Raw genomic sequence first — 15,893 nt, 5'->3', positions numbered from 1 at the left:
GAACAAAAACGGAGTTGTATGTATGATACCATTCATTAAAACTACGATGTTTGCTCCCTGGAGCAATTGTAAAAATATCCCCTTCACGAAAACTTACTATTACATGGTTGGTATGATGGTTAATACATTGTATGTCTCCCATGCGATGAAATACGGTCCGTACAACGCCTAGGCATGCTGAGTATCAAATTACCGATCTGATCTTGGGGAAGATCACTCCACTCAGCAAGCAATGCTCTTCGAAGTTCCGGTACACATGTAGGAGGTGGTTGACGGGGTGCAACTCATCGGCCAAGCATGTCCCACACATGCTCTATCGGATTCAAGTCAGGTGAGAATGCTGGCCATTCCATACGGGTTATATCCTCAGATTCCAGGCATTCGTTTACGATGTTTGCTCGGTGAGGACGGGCGTTGTCATCCATAAACACAAATTCTGCGCCCATGGCACACCTAAACAAACGTACATGTTGTTCCAGAATGATGTCCCGATAAATTTGGGCTTTCATGGTTCCGGTTTGAACATGTAGATCTGTTCTGGAACCGAGTATAATTCCACCCCAAACGAGCAATGCTGCACCACCGTAACGGTGTCGTTCAATGATGTTGTCTTGGTGGTAACGGATACCTGGCGTTCTCCATATGAAAGTCCGACGTGAATCAGACTGAAGAAACTGGAGAAACCGCGAGACACCCAGGCTCTGTCGCAAGAAGCAACGTAAGCTCCTCGGGCCTCCCCTCCCCCCCGAAGGGGGAAGGTCCAGGGCATCTCCGGCAAAACCATTATTTATTGATACGTCAAAGATTACATATAGTGAAAAGAAATGAAGAATTATGTAAAAAGAAGAATCAAATTAATCAAGTTAAAGTCAAAGTGCAACGGGCACGGATAATAAATAATCATGGAAAGTGGTATAAAATCATATCACAAAGGCGCAATCAGAAATTTGATTAAATTAAATAAATAAATAAATTGAAAATAAATAAATAAATAAATAAATTGAAAATAAATAAATAAATAAATAAATTTGATTGATCGAGGATTGTTTGACAGAAACGCAAAGCACCCCATTGCGCTCGGGCAGTTCAGTACACTCTGTCCGATTCGCTTTTGATCACAGTTGAAGGTCTTTAAAATATCTCCGGGACACTTGATTATAGATTTAGGAATCATCCTGCTCCCCGCCTTCAAACAGTGCCACCAGTGCACTGTGAGGGTGAAGACGCGGCGATCTCCTTAACGGAGGTGCTGGTACCGGAGTTGCAGGAACTGGAGGAGACGGATCCCTTATCTTCCCACGATGTTCCTCAAGGAATTTCACCATTTTTCTTATCTTTTCTCTTGATTCCTCTCGACGTAGTATGCCAAGCATCCATGGTCTGTGTAGATGGGCAGCCGGCGAACGGAAGTGATAGGGTGTCGTTTCTGGACAGCATGTGGCGTAGTGCAGGGGCGTGCCAGGCTCAAGACAATAACACTTGTCACTGGCAATCACTTTAAAGCGATGTAAGTTTGCCGGGAAAGGTCCATGACCGGTGACAAATAAGATGAGCTCGCGTGACCAGCCCCTGCTCCTAGTATCTACTTTCTTTATAACTTCATGAGTTGATCTTCCTGATGCCTCCGGTATATCCCAATCCAGTTGCCACTTTGCTATCATGTCCCTCCAGAGGAGAGACTTGGCGTACGAAGCTGGATATAAGAGTTCCTCGCAAAAGTCTCCGGTATTGGTCGCTTCTTTAGCCGCCGCATCCGCTAGCTCGTTTCCCCACTGGCCGTTGTGGGCTTTAACCAAGGAGATGCGTATTGTATACTCCTGATCCTTCTGGCCATTGCGTTTTCAGAGAGTGGATTTAGAATGACCTGGATACTCGAACGGCTATCCGATCTTATTACAGTCCGTGCCCTTTTTGTAGCTGCATCCAGAGCTGCTGTAAATATAGCGAGCATTTCAGCTTGATATACTGAATTGTCTTCTTTTAGTTTAGCAGCCCATTTATCCACGATCTTCGTTCCCACGGTTTTTATACAAGCAGCTCCTGTACCTGATTCTGATTTGGAGCCATCAGCGTAATATACGACGGATTTCTCCTTAGGTATATCGTCCTCCGAAGAATCTAGAAGAACTTGATTGACCTGCAGAGATTCTGCGGGATGCGAAGACCAGGCTATAGTCTTCTGCTCGAAGGCGTCCGGGACTAATGTTCCCTCAAGCAATGAACATGACTTGTGAAGCTTTAGAAGACGCGTGACTCTGGCCAAGAATTCTATCTTCAGGGATAATGGCGGAAGCCCTAGAATCACCTGAAGAGCATTTGTAGGTGTAGTTCTGTACGCACCAGAGATATATAAGAGAAAAGGTCTTTGTATTGCATCGAGCCGTCTGAATATCTGGACCTTGGTAGAATGCCATATTGAAGCTCCATAAGCTATCATAGGCTCAACCACAGTCAAGTAGAGTGATCTCCTTAAAGCCCGTGTCAATCCCCACTGTGGTCCGGCCATCAGGCGCATCTTCTGAAGAACACCGGACGCCTTTCTCTTCTGTTCCTTGATGTGATCTTCCCAGCTAAGTTGCTTATCGATAAAGACACCTAAATAACATAGCACGTCCGTTTTCTTGATAGTTTTTCCTTGGAACCAGATAGTGGGAGGCCTCTTCCTTGATATCCACAAGAATTTTGTCTTAGCCATAGAGAGAGTGAGCTTATGCATGTGCAGCCAATTTGACACTGTTCTGAGGGCTTCCTCTGCTAGATCGCCTGATCCCTTGACAGTAGGGGCGGATGCAATCACCAAAAGGTCGTCCGCATAAGCCTGAACTTTGACATTTGAGGGCCACTTAATTTTCAACAGCTCATCAAGAACAAGATTCCATAACAAAGGGCCGGAACAAGAGCCCTGAGGAGCACCCTTCTGAAGTTCTTTCTCAGCTTTACCTGCGTCCGTGATCAACACCGCACGACGGTGGTTCGACGATTATTTTAATTTCTTGCTTAGATATTGCTCTTATGCTCAGATCCGGGTCGAGGTACAGACTAGAACTCATAAAAAAAGGACCATAGTCATCGGGGTAAACGTCATTAAGGTGTCTTTCCCCCACTTGCAGAATTGTTTCGTCACCAAGATGGCTCATAGTCAGCTGTGGCTTTGTTTTGCGAGACATAGAAGCATGAAATACGGTACCAAATTCAGAGGCCGTTTTTTCACATAGTGTACGCCAGGAAGTTAATTTTGTATTACGAATCTCTTTACGGTACTGAGCCTGATATTTATTAAATGCCATGCGCAGGCGAATTTTGTCCTCCTGATTTTTTGCTCGTATTTATCGTCTTTTCAGAGCTCTGAGCTTCTTGCGTGACACTTCTAATTCAGTTGTCCACCATGTGCTTTTGGATTTATCCGCCATCTGCGTGAATCCGACTGCAAGCTAAACCTGGACTCATCGGGAAACATCACACAAGCCCACTGTGACGATGTCCACATTGCATGTTCTCTACTCCAGGCTAATCGCTGCCGACAGTGAGTTGCCGTGAGCGGAACACATCTGACAGGCCTGCGAGCATATAGACCAATATCTCCCAAACGTCTGTACACGGTTTGCCTTGAAACTGTGGTACCCGAGGCTGCAGATAGCTGACGAGACACGTCGGATGCTGTGCTTCGTCTGCTTCTTTTGACAGTTACTGCCAAATACCGGTCTTTATTCGGCGTTGTAACTCGGGGGCGACCTGTACTGTAACGTCTACTGACATTTCCGTTATATTGGAATCGCTGCCAAAGCCTAGAGATGACACTTTGGGCAATTCCAAGTTCCTCAGATACTTCCATCTGAGTACGCCCACATTCCAGGCGGCCCATAATTCTACCACGTAAAAAATCACCCACATGCGTCCTCTGTGTCATAACTATTCGCTTATGGCACTGAGCGCCTTACAGAACTCTTGTGAACAATTTTACTTCTTTGCCACCATTCCTTATATACCCCCCCCCCCCCCTTACACTCTCGTCATTGCGACGTACTATCGGCATCATCTGGTGGCTTCCTGAAATTTGCATATCATTCTTGCAGATGTGTGTGATAATTCTACAGGTGAGATTTTGACGTTAGATTTCGATTTCCGTGTGATTCTAAATTATCCTTAATTTATGGACATGAGTGTATTTCACCCACTTATACCCTTTAAGTTGGTACTCTGAGACACGAAATGGCAATAACGTATTATCTGAGTGGGATAATGCACAGTGAAAAAAAATTGATCAATTAATAAAATTTCTGGAAGAGTTTCGTAACAGATGACACAGTTTTAATTATTAATAATAACTATCACACATATGTGAACGTGGATGATTAATTTGCAATTTTGCATTCATTTTACGGATACGGAATAGATTAATTTGATAACTTGAATTTCGGGTAATTCGAACTTTTTCCAGTGACTGACAGTAATTCGAATTATTCAAACTCGACTGTATATTCAAATTTTTCACATTAACTTTCAATGAAGAAAATACGATAACAAATCAAATCGATATCATTTTGTGACAGCTAAAATGAGTTTCTATTGTATTCTTGTGCAGCAAATATTTCATTCTTTTCAAGAATGAATATTTACATATTTCAGAATTTTATATTACAAAAGTATGAAAGGAAATATAAAAGAAGCAATGCGAGATGTAAGATGAATATCTCCACAGAGTATCGGACCTACTGTACATATATACTTCAAAGCGATCCTCTTTCTGGAAACTATATCCAAGTAAATAGAAAATATGGATGTATGTATATATTCATGCAGATGTGGTACAGATATATACATATGTCTAGGCAGGAGGCCCTGTTTGATAACCAATTGAGATTTTGTTCCCGAGAATATTGAGAATTCGAGAGGCACATATTCGGGAATCTTTCTACTTTTCTTATCCCGACCATACGGAAATACTATAAGCAATAAATATTTGCATATCACCTTTGAAGTACGTTTCTTCCATGTGACACTTACCAAATAATATAACGTATATCTGAAATATTATTGTAGACATTCCCCCCCCCCCCTTTATCTGAATCATATTTTTCTGATAGAGTTATACAGTCAAGCTCGGTTATAACACCATTTAAGAGATCGAGAAATGTCGTCGTTATAAACAAGGTGGAGGTTATAAGGATGATAGTGCTGGCGAGTAGAATTTGTTGGTGTTATTGTTATTCAAATCTGCGAGTTAAAGTGTTGCATTCTTTTACAAGCTTCAGTTGGAGTAGCAAAGTGTTTTTTGGAATGTGTCAGGCTCCTCCGACTATATTGGCATTTAACTTAAACCTGATGCATATACAGGGTGTCCTGTAAGTACTAGCACGGCCTTTATCTCATTGACCGTCCGTCGTAGAGATATGATTCCAATTCAAAAAATTCTCAACAGGCGTTCAAAAATTATCCTGTACTAGTTTGGGGAGGGAAAATACAGTGCATAACAAAATAAAAAATCTAAATTTTGTACGATCCCCCCCCCCTGTACTCAAACTTCCAAATAGAAAGATGTTGCCCCTGTCTCTCCTGATGCCAACCCAAAAAAAAAATTACATATTTCTAAGTGCAATATTCACAGAGATATTCGATTTCGAAATTTGGGAAAGAACAGCGTCAGTTGAGGGTAAGACAGGATTTCCGCGTATAACGCTGCTCTTTAATGAATTTCCTCCGTTTCTCGAATTCGATTATATCTGTGAATAATGGACTTAGAAATATGGATTTTTTTTGTTGGCATCAAGAGTGACAGGGCAACAACTTTATAATTGGAAGTTGGATGGAGCACAGGACGACACCGTATGAAAATTTAGATTTTTTTTTTTTATTTTAATAGCTATACAACATATTTCTAAGGAATTAACATGGATGGTATACACGTTATTCGAATAATTTTATTAATTGGAAGTATTTTTCTAAGATGAATGGTTCGTCAGTAAAATGCCATATATCCTATTACCTATTGTACATATATGAGTTTAAGAAATGATAAAATGTCAAGAATTCGATATCAGTGACACGCAAGGTTCGGGTTTACAATACAAATACAACGCCACAACAGGCAAATTGCCCAACGAGGTGGCTGACTTAAGAACATCATGGATCCCCGAGCCCCTACCTACTACTGCTACACCACACATGCGCCCCTCCCCCGCGGAACCCCCCAACGAATCGGTACATGCGGGAATGTGCGTGTAGTGCAACCTGACGTAGAGTTTGTTTCTGTGTAATGCTTGTTATGTGTAGTGCTGTCATCTGCCCCCAGTTTTACTAACTATGAGTGAAGTGTTATGGTTGAATGATTTACCGTTGTAGGACTGTTGCTCTCTGTGGCGAGACTTTTTAACGGGGAGATCGGCTCGCATTTGCGCCTTGAAGTTGGGAACCACAGAAAACCAACTTCAGCCGACCACCACTGTGGGGTTCGAACCCGGATCCTCGCATCACGAGTCCGGCACTATAACCACTCGACCACCACAGCGTCATTAAAAATTCTAATAAGTTTTGCTGTGTAGGAGTGACGCAATAGACAGAATGCTTGGGACCATTTGAACCCAAACAGCTTATCTTGGTGTCTTTTGGCGTTGTTTTAATGTTTGCTAACATTCCCCCATAACTGGTAGTATTAGTTGTCTTATAGAAAGATCACTTGAAACAGAATTTTTCACAGCCTGAAGTAGATGAAATATAAAATTTCGCGTTCACGTGTGGCTCACAAACAGTATTCAGTTTCGATGATAAGTTTTAAACACAGACAGAGCTTAGCAATAGGAAATGCCCCTCTCCTCGATGCTGTGTCTTCTTTTCATTTTATCGGAGGTACGTGGATGATACTTTTGTGATTTGGGACGGTTCCAAAGATGAGCAAGTGAGGGTTTATGTCATGAATGACATAGACCTTCACGTTCAGTTCACAGCCGAATTTGAAACGAACAATGAACATTCTTTCTTAGACGTAGTGGTATCTAAACAGAAATCTCTCTCTCAAAACCTGTGTCTATCGCAAGAGATTTTCTAAGTCTCACTACCACCTCATTTTCGATCGTCTCATCTCATGCAACTGGAACTCTCGGCGTTTCGTACTTATGTAGTGATAGCATTTAATATCTGCTCAGATCGGAACATATTAGACCGTGAACTTGGAATCATGAGAGCAATTGCTAAAACCGGGGTTTCAATACTAAGATTGTTGATGAAATAAGTAGAAATTTAACGAAACCAGCACGCGGATCCACTTTAGTGAACATTACAGAGAGGCCACTCAAAAAAGGTGTAGTTATACCCTATGATCCAATAATCTCACAAAAGGTCAAAATAATTCTCAAGGTGTTCAACCTAACAACAATAGATGCGCCTACGAAAAATTTACATTTCAAGCTTACTAAAGATGCTATACCAAAGAACAAACATGAGATATTTATTGCAATCTATGTGGTGGTTACTCTTTTGGTTATATAGGACAGACACAAGGAGACCCATAAAACAATGATTAAATGAGCACGCTCGCTGTGTTAACAATCAGGAATGTGAAAAATCGACCATCGCCGCTTACTGTTGGCAAGAGAGAGCCTGTACAGGGTGATTCAGAAAAGATGGGAAAATCTTTAAGAGGTGATAGTACACACCAATAAAAACAATAGTCATCAAAGAATACATGGTCTAACATGAAACGCAAAAGCGCTTGCGTGTTTCGAAACGGCCGCTCCTCAAACGTTAAAACGGCAGTTCTGGTGAAATTTATCAGGAGAAAAAGAACACCATGCAAATGTAACCTGGCGGAAGAGGAAGAAGAAACCGCATGCAAATCTTCGTCATAGTGAATAAAACACGCGGAAGCCAGCCTTTTTATTGAATATGAATATATGTATTTATGCCAGCGTGTAACCGTTCTAACAGTTGTAACGTACGGGATAATGGCGCATTTTAGTAATAGCGCCATTATCCCGCAATTAGAGGAGTCCGCTCCTCTTATTCACTGTGGCGCAGATTTGTATACGGTTTCTTCTTCTTCCCCAGGTTACATTTGTATGCATGGTGTTCTTTTTCAACCGATAAATTTCAACAGGAATACCGTTTTAATTTTGCGGAGCGGCGTTTCGAAACACGCTAGCACGGTTGCGTTTCATGTTAGACCAGTGGTTCTCAACCGGGCGCCATATGACCTTGGGGGGCCCCTAGGATATTCCAGGGGGCCACGGATGAAAATCTGGCGAAAGGGGAGCCACGGCTACTGATACGGGGGCCACGAAGAAGTTTGTGGAATTAAATTTTTTTAGTCACTCTGACTAAAAAAAATTTAATTTGAAACAAAAAATGCATAGAATATATTTTTCGCAATTTTTCCGCTATTCAAGTAACATTAACATGAGGAAGGAAATAAAAAAAGCGCGTTGCATGTAATCTCGGTGGGTTTACGACTTGGGGGTGACAGTAGGCCCTGACACAAACTATAAAAGAGGTTTAAGCAAAATGAAGTAACTGTGAAGACAGAAAGTTGTGTGCGTTCGAAGACGTTTCATTCAAAGAGGGCTGTCATAAAGAAAGCAGACAAAGATTTGTTGACCATTCATTGCCATTCTTTTGAGTGCTGGTAGTAAATGCAATCCAAGAAGTAGATGGGTGAGAAATGAAAGCTTGTGTGTAAAAAAACCCCATCGTTTTCATGCAATTACAGACGGATAGCCATCTAGTTTAGCTCGAAGCTATCTTCAACCGGCACTGAGTGGTCTGATCATTGATCATTTTTGTCGCACCACGGTCATTTTCTGCACGCGAGGGCTAATTAGACCCCGGGAACTACAATTTATTGCCGATTCCGAACGGCAGGCTTGTTTCTTATACTCATCGAGAGGTTGGTGCGTTAACCCCTCGATGGGGGACTCCGTGCGGTAGCAAATTTTTTGCTGCGGTCAAGTCGCCATTTTTTGTTGTACCCCCTGTGTCAGGAAAGTTTTCTGACAAGGACGAACCGGGTATCGAACTCGCGACGCCTCTAAACCTGAGTGGTCTGATGGGGAATATGTTTATAAAAATCGAATAAAGAACGATTGCTCTGGGGTATTGTTTTAATGAATTTTTGGGGAGGGGTGTGCCAACACCCATTGCCTCCACTGAAAAGAAATGAAGTCGAATTCAGTTATAACGAACTGCAAGAGACCAAATCATACATAAGGAAAAATACCAGCGAAATTAAATTTTTTAAAACTACATTGCCGTATAACTTGAGAAACTGTAATTGCATAAATTTGCTGTTATTTCAAAATCGCAAGTGTTCATATGCCATTCATTTCAATTTAACAGGAAAAACGTGATTTTAAACATATTTAAGACGATCTTAACGTCATTTGGTTTGCTGATTGGTGTCTATATGCTATCCAAGCAGATAATGTATTGGGACTTAGTAGGACTAAGATTGACACCACATCTTTAAAGTTTTTTTAATATATACTGTAATGCTTCCTATTAACTGCCCTACTACATAAGCCTGCTGCTGGCCTGCAAGATCCCAAATAATTTCAATACAATTTTTCTATCCTGGAAGAACAATGTTGTGGGCATTAGAAAAAAAAAAAAAACAAAATGGCGTATGACCACATTTAAAGCAATTTAAATCCGTTTATATGAGACTCACTGAGTCTATTGATTTCTCAGAAAAGTGCAATAAATTCTCACGCAAGTCTTCATTTTAAAATGTCCATAACCGGCTCAATGCGTATCTCTGTATCTGTCAAGCTAAAATTTGTGGTTTTTAGTGTTGATAATACGCATGCAAAACCAATTAAGCGACGCATTTTTCACAATCTGTGAAAATCTCGTGGATTTGATAGTTGGAAATGATGTCTAAATGCCAAAGATTTGGAGTTCGAGTCAAAATGAAATGAAAATGCCAAATAATTGAAATTGTGCTTCGTATAAATGAAATATTTTAATATTGAAAGCTATATATATATATATAGGTTAATCGTAACCATAGTCAAACGTCTCATAAATGTGAAATTTTGTCATAAAACTGAGAGTGAGGCGCGAATCCCCTTGCGTACAAGTGGAATTTCAAGGCATTTACGCACAACCGAGCCCCCTTGGCCATTTTTCTTTTTTTCTCCCCACCCTTTCTTTCTTTTGTTTCCTTCTCAAATTTATAAAAGTAAAATGACATAATCATTATAAAAAGGACTGCTTTCGCATCAAAAATTGCAAAAATATCAGATTTTTTTTCGTGGGAATACAGTCAACCCCATTATAATGAAATCCAAGAGACCGGAGTAATAAAGGAATTTCGTTAAATTTCAGATTTTTATATTGTTCCCATGTAAACTTATCCGGGGGATTAGAAAAGTTTTCGTTAAAACGATATTTTTTACCGTTATAACGGTATTCGTTAAAAGGAGAGTCGACTGTATTTTTTTACGTGTATATGCCGACTGCATGGGTAACCGGGCGTATGGCACTACTTGCGAGCCGTTAGAATTAAATACTTACCCAACTAGAAAAAGTATCCAAATCACGTGTCCAACTCAGATACGTCATTTATTTTGTAAGGGGTTGTCTAGTTATAAAATTAAAAATATTTATACCTTTTTATACCATCCCCGTGTGCCAAAGAACCCAGTTAAGAAGTTGTTACTCTGTCTTTTCCGATGGCAACTAAAATAATTTCACGTTTCTAAGAGCAATATTCACCGAGATATGCGAATTCGAAAAAATGAGGAAATTTGGGAAAAAACAGCATCAAATGCGGGTAAAATGGTTTCCTCGCATTTAATGATGTTTTTTTTCCAACCTTCTTCGAATATCTCAGTGAATATTGCACTTAAAAACGATGAATGTTTTTGTTGGAGACCGGGAAACAATTTTCCAATTGTGTTTTGGGGCACAGGGTGTCCACATAAAAAGTTAACATTTTAATTTTAATAACTATGTAACCCCTGGCAACATGAATCAAATATCTGAGTACTGCACATTATTCGGGTACTTTTTCCAACTGGAAGAATGCCTCTAGGACCAATGGTTCGCCAGTAAAATGCCACATGCCCCGTTACCTATGTGCCCTGTATACTAAATATAGTACAGACTATTATGAGAAATATTGTGTTCTGCTTTAGCCAACTCGCACGTTGCTTCGTTCGCCTGCGAGAGAGCGGCCATATTACGAGCCAAAAAGCCACTTGAAGGCAGCTTGTCATCCAACAAAATATCAGATTTTCACCGTATCGAAATTGAAGTCAACAAATTGATAATTTTCTTATTTGAAAATCTGATTAGGGGTCATTCAAGTATTACGTCAGCATCGAGGGGAGGGGGTTTCGGATTTGCTGACTTTTGATGATGGGGGGGGGGGAGTTTGAAGGTTGCTTACGTCATCAACCACCCCTTTTTGAAGATATGAAATATTCTAAGCTGCTGACGAAATTTTGCTGCCGGGGGGGGGGGGGAGTCAAAAATGGCTGAAAATCGGCTTACGCAATACTTGAATGACCCCTTATTTATATTTTCCGATGGGCTTGAAATCCTGATAATGAATCATTATTATGCTCACATGAACAGTTTTGTCACTGCGTTACGCAATGACAAAATCCGTATATACCGGGTGACTCGAACTGTTACGCCGTCCGCCAACAGCAGTTTTTTTTTTCTGCCTTGTAGCCCTTGACATGACATGACATGACACTTTATTTTACGTCCTTACCTACAAGGGTTTTAGGACCGCTTTAAAACAAAAATGTACACTATGTAATATACATGTAAATATGTGAGTACATATACGTAATGTGAATACATGAATGCAAAATTCACATTAAAGATGGTAGAATTTGCACAAATCTTACATGATAGGGATGGGGGAAAATCACACTTGGAAATTCTAACCAAAAAATACGCATAGAGAAAGCAAAATATAAATATTCAGAGAGATTTAAAAAAAAACCCACACACAAACAAGAATTACGAATTTTCTTTTCCATTCAAATGCTTCTCACATTGTAAAAAATAAATAACTGCGGTATACATAACATAGGAAATATCTCATTTCACATCTGATGTGAATACAGAAAGAGAAAAAATCAAAATTCAACGCAAATTAAAATCTGTTACATGCATAAAGATATTTTTCAAAAGCATGAGCATGAGTTCAGCATTAACTTCAATAAATTCATCCAAGACAAACGCGATTGACATTGGGAATCGAGAGGCTAATAGCAAATTGACGGCGTTGTTCAATCCAATGTTTACAAATGAACATGAAATGCAGTGAAGTCTCAGGATCTGAACAATGATCACAGATCGGAGATGAAATCTGATTTATTCTATGTAAATAATCTTTGGTGGATGCTCTGTTTGTAAGTAAACGATAAAAAAGTGTTTCATATTTTTGACTGTGAAAAAATCGTGAGTATAATTTAACGCAGTTGAAAAAGTCGATTGCGTATATATATTCGTTTTGACAAGTAAAACGCTGATCAACGTTGTTTTTAAAACAGTTTTCAAAACGATTAAGAATATCTTCCATAAAAGTGAAAGAAGGAAAGTTTAAGTTATTATTTCTTGTCGCAAGTCGTGCTACTTTATCGGCAATCTCGTTGTATAAAATAGTCTTATGGCCAGGAGTCCACACCAAAGTGATTGAATTTGCAATGTTTTTTGCATGTGTAAGACAGGAATGTGTCAATAATGTTACAGAATGGGAACGGGGATTTACATTTTTCAAAGCAAAAAGTGATGCTTTGCTATCGGTAAAAATAACGTAATTACGTCTCTCACAGATGAGCTTGGTAGCTGCATATGCAATAGCAAGACACTCTGCTGTAAAAACGGAGGAGTAATCATGAACTAAAGCTTGTATACATGAATTATTATTAGGGCAATAGATTCACACCGACGTATTTTGAGCTTTGGATGCATCTGTAGCTGTGATAACATTAGACGACTAATTTTCTGTCATATGTTGATTAAATAATATTGGAATCATATGATCGTAAATACTTTCTTGAAAGGGAAGATCATCAATATGAAACCTGATATTGGAGTCATTCCAAGGAGGAGTTGAAAATGTCAGTGTTTGTAACGGAGTAGTAAGGTGATTATTAATTATAAAATCGGTAACTTCAGATGAGATCGGAGAAATAACTGAATTATTAGAAATCGGCCATCGTTTGCAAAAATTATAAAAATCAGTGCCATAACTAGATACTCTAGCCTTCAAAAACAATCGACCAACGGAGCGTAAGACAAAGAGATTGAAAGGGGGTTGGCCACATATACTAAATAGGAGAGTTATGGGAGTTGATATAGGTAGTCCTGTTGTAATGTGAAACGCTTGCCTTGTAGCATTTGCCGCGAATTCACAATGGCACTAACAATTTTAAACGGGAATTAAAATTAATTTAATACTCTAGAGCGGTGGTTCTCAACCGGGGGCCATATGGCCTCCTTGTGGTACTGGGATACTTCAAGGGGGGCCAAGGAAGAAAATGGAGAAAGGAGCCATGACAGGTGGTTTGGGGAGCTGAGAAGAAAAATTAAGGTGTGAAGAAATAAAGATTTTATATTAGTGACTATCACTTATATACAGTGAGAGAGAGAATCCAACAAAACCACCCATAAAACCAGGGCCTTCTTTAGGGCATGGACCCACCCAGGCCTCACTGCCTACATTTTGCAACAAGTTCCCTAGGATGGGGTTTTTCCTCAAGTCGCCGGCTAAATATTTCAGACCCCCTTCCTTATATGAAATTTGTTGTATGAAAAAAAAAAAAGATGAAAACCATATTAGGCCCCGGGCTGTAGTTCTGTCAGTCCCACTCTTGTGAGGGGCCTCATGCCCATAAGTGACCCCATCTTATGATATTTTGTATAGTACAATAAATTTTGAAAATAAGTAGGAAATATGTAGGCTGTTTATTTCCAGCTAAAGTATGGGACTACCATAGCATCACTTTGCCTAAGGAGGGAGGAGGGGGGGCATGATATTGAGACGGTCTTGATAGAACTCGAACTAGCGGGGAGATCAATAGATTCTAGGCTAGTGGCCTGTAGGCCAGTTTTCTTTGCAAAATTTTCGTTCAGTATAAATTCACTGAAAAAAATCATTTCAATACGTATAAAGTGTTGAAAACTCTGGGTAAGACAGGGGAGCCACGAGAAAAAAATATGGTTCAAAGGGGGCCACGGGCAAAAAAAGGTTAAGAAACACTGCTCTAGAGTACTTTAAGAAATTCATTTTTAAAAATATTTTTGGTGCTGCTACCTACTTTCAAAATCAGAAGTGCCTTATGTGGTGATGACGAAGCTCAGGCATAAAAAATTAAATTCTTCATTCAACTACGCTCCTTATAAACAAAGCCTATAAACTGACCTGAAAGATCAAAATTCCAGTTCAATAATTTCTTCAAGACCCAAAGACACATCCAAAATAAACGTCCTCGACGTCCGACGACAGGTAAGATCGTAAAAAGTGAATTTTTCCACACTGCACTTTATAGTAATGTGCTGCCATCTAATGTCAAATTTAAAAGTGACTCATGTGGTGATGATGAAGTTCAAAGTAAAAAAAAACTATATTCTTTATTCCGCTCAGTTCCTTATAAACAAAGCTGGTAAACTGAACTGGAAATTCAAAATATAAGTTCGGTTATTTTATTTGAGCATAAGGAGACGTCCAAATCAAAGAGCCTCTTAATGAGCAGACGACAGAGAAGAAGTCGGTTCCCTACAAGCTAAAGCCCACAAACAGAACTGGAAGTTCGAACTTCCAGTTCGGTTATTTTTTAAGGACACAAGGAGAAGTCCAAAACAAGTAACCTGGAGAGAAGCAGACGACATTACTGGTCGGACTTATTACTAGAGGGAGCATCCAGCCACCGCGACTGCAGCGACATCAAATGCAAGGAAATGACGTGACTCCGTGAAAACAAACTTGCCGCCTGGCAATTTTTCCATAGAAATGTACAGTTCGGTCTCTAAATATTGGGTTTTAAACATTTAAAAACAGTATAGAAGAACTCATCTAAAGGTGAAAAAAGATTCAATTATTTTCATTTAATACCGGAATCATTTCTTTCAAAATTTATTGAATATTCTTTCATTAATTCTGGAATTTTATTTCCTTTATTAATTATTTTATTTCTTTCATTACTTCTGAAATAATTGCTTTCATCAATTCTGGATTTGTTTCTTTCATTAATGCTGGAATTATTTCTTTTATTAATGCTGGAATTATTTCTTTCATTGGTTCTGAAATTGTATCTCATGAATTCTGGAATTACCTCTTTCATTAATTTTGGAATTATCTCTTTTTCATTAATTTTTGAATTATCTTTTTCCTTCATTCTGGAATTATATTTTTCCTTCATTCTGGAATTATCTTTTTCCTTCATTCTGGAATTATCTTTTTCCTTCATTCTGGAATTATCTTTTTCCTTCATTCTGGAATTATCTTTTTCCTTCATTCTGGAATTAATTTTATTATTAACTAATTTTGGAATTATCACTTTTATCATTGCTCTAATTATCTCTTACATTAATTCTAGAATATTTTCTTCCATTAATGGTGACATTATCTTTCTTTAAATGCTGAAATGATAACTTTCATTAATTTTGGAATTATATCGTCCACGCTGAAATTATTTTTTCATTTATTGTTTTAAACTCCTATTTATGCCATAAGAAAATAACGGGGGGGGGGTCTGTTTGTTTTCACCGAGTCACGTGATGTTCCGACGAAAGATATTGGGGGACACAGTTCTCAGCACTGCCAAGGCGGGGACCGCTGACGTCATACCCTCTCCGGAGGCTTGATTTATATACTATTGGTGCTGCCATTTAATCTCGAAATTTCAGGCAATTCATGAGATGATGAAAGAGAGATTTTCATT

The 15,893-nt window shown here is 39.3% G+C and overlaps 1 protein-coding gene across 1 annotated transcript in view; it reads right to left on the bottom strand.

Moving 5' to 3' along the window:
* Nucleotides 1-1,756: 1,756 nt before the first annotated feature.
* The window catches only part of LOC149071200 (uncharacterized), a 68,417-nt gene continuing 54,280 nt past the window's right edge, over nucleotides 1,757-15,893 (bottom strand). The window contains exon 2 of the mRNA XM_089248099.1: nucleotides 1,757-2,842. Within this exon, the coding sequence (XP_089104225.1) occupies nucleotides 1,757-2,842 (1,086 nt within the window). The remainder of the gene's footprint in view (nucleotides 2,843-15,893) is intronic.

Source organism: Pholcus phalangioides, unplaced genomic scaffold, assembly GCF_987345545.1.
Source record: "Pholcus phalangioides strain wild (caught in Gottingen) unplaced genomic scaffold, Ppha-v1.0 ptg000019l_1, whole genome shotgun sequence".
Taxonomy (NCBI): domain Eukaryota; kingdom Metazoa; phylum Arthropoda; class Arachnida; order Araneae; family Pholcidae; genus Pholcus; species Pholcus phalangioides.
Note: the sequence above shows the minus strand (reverse complement) of the source record. Positions and strands in the feature narration are given on the sequence as shown.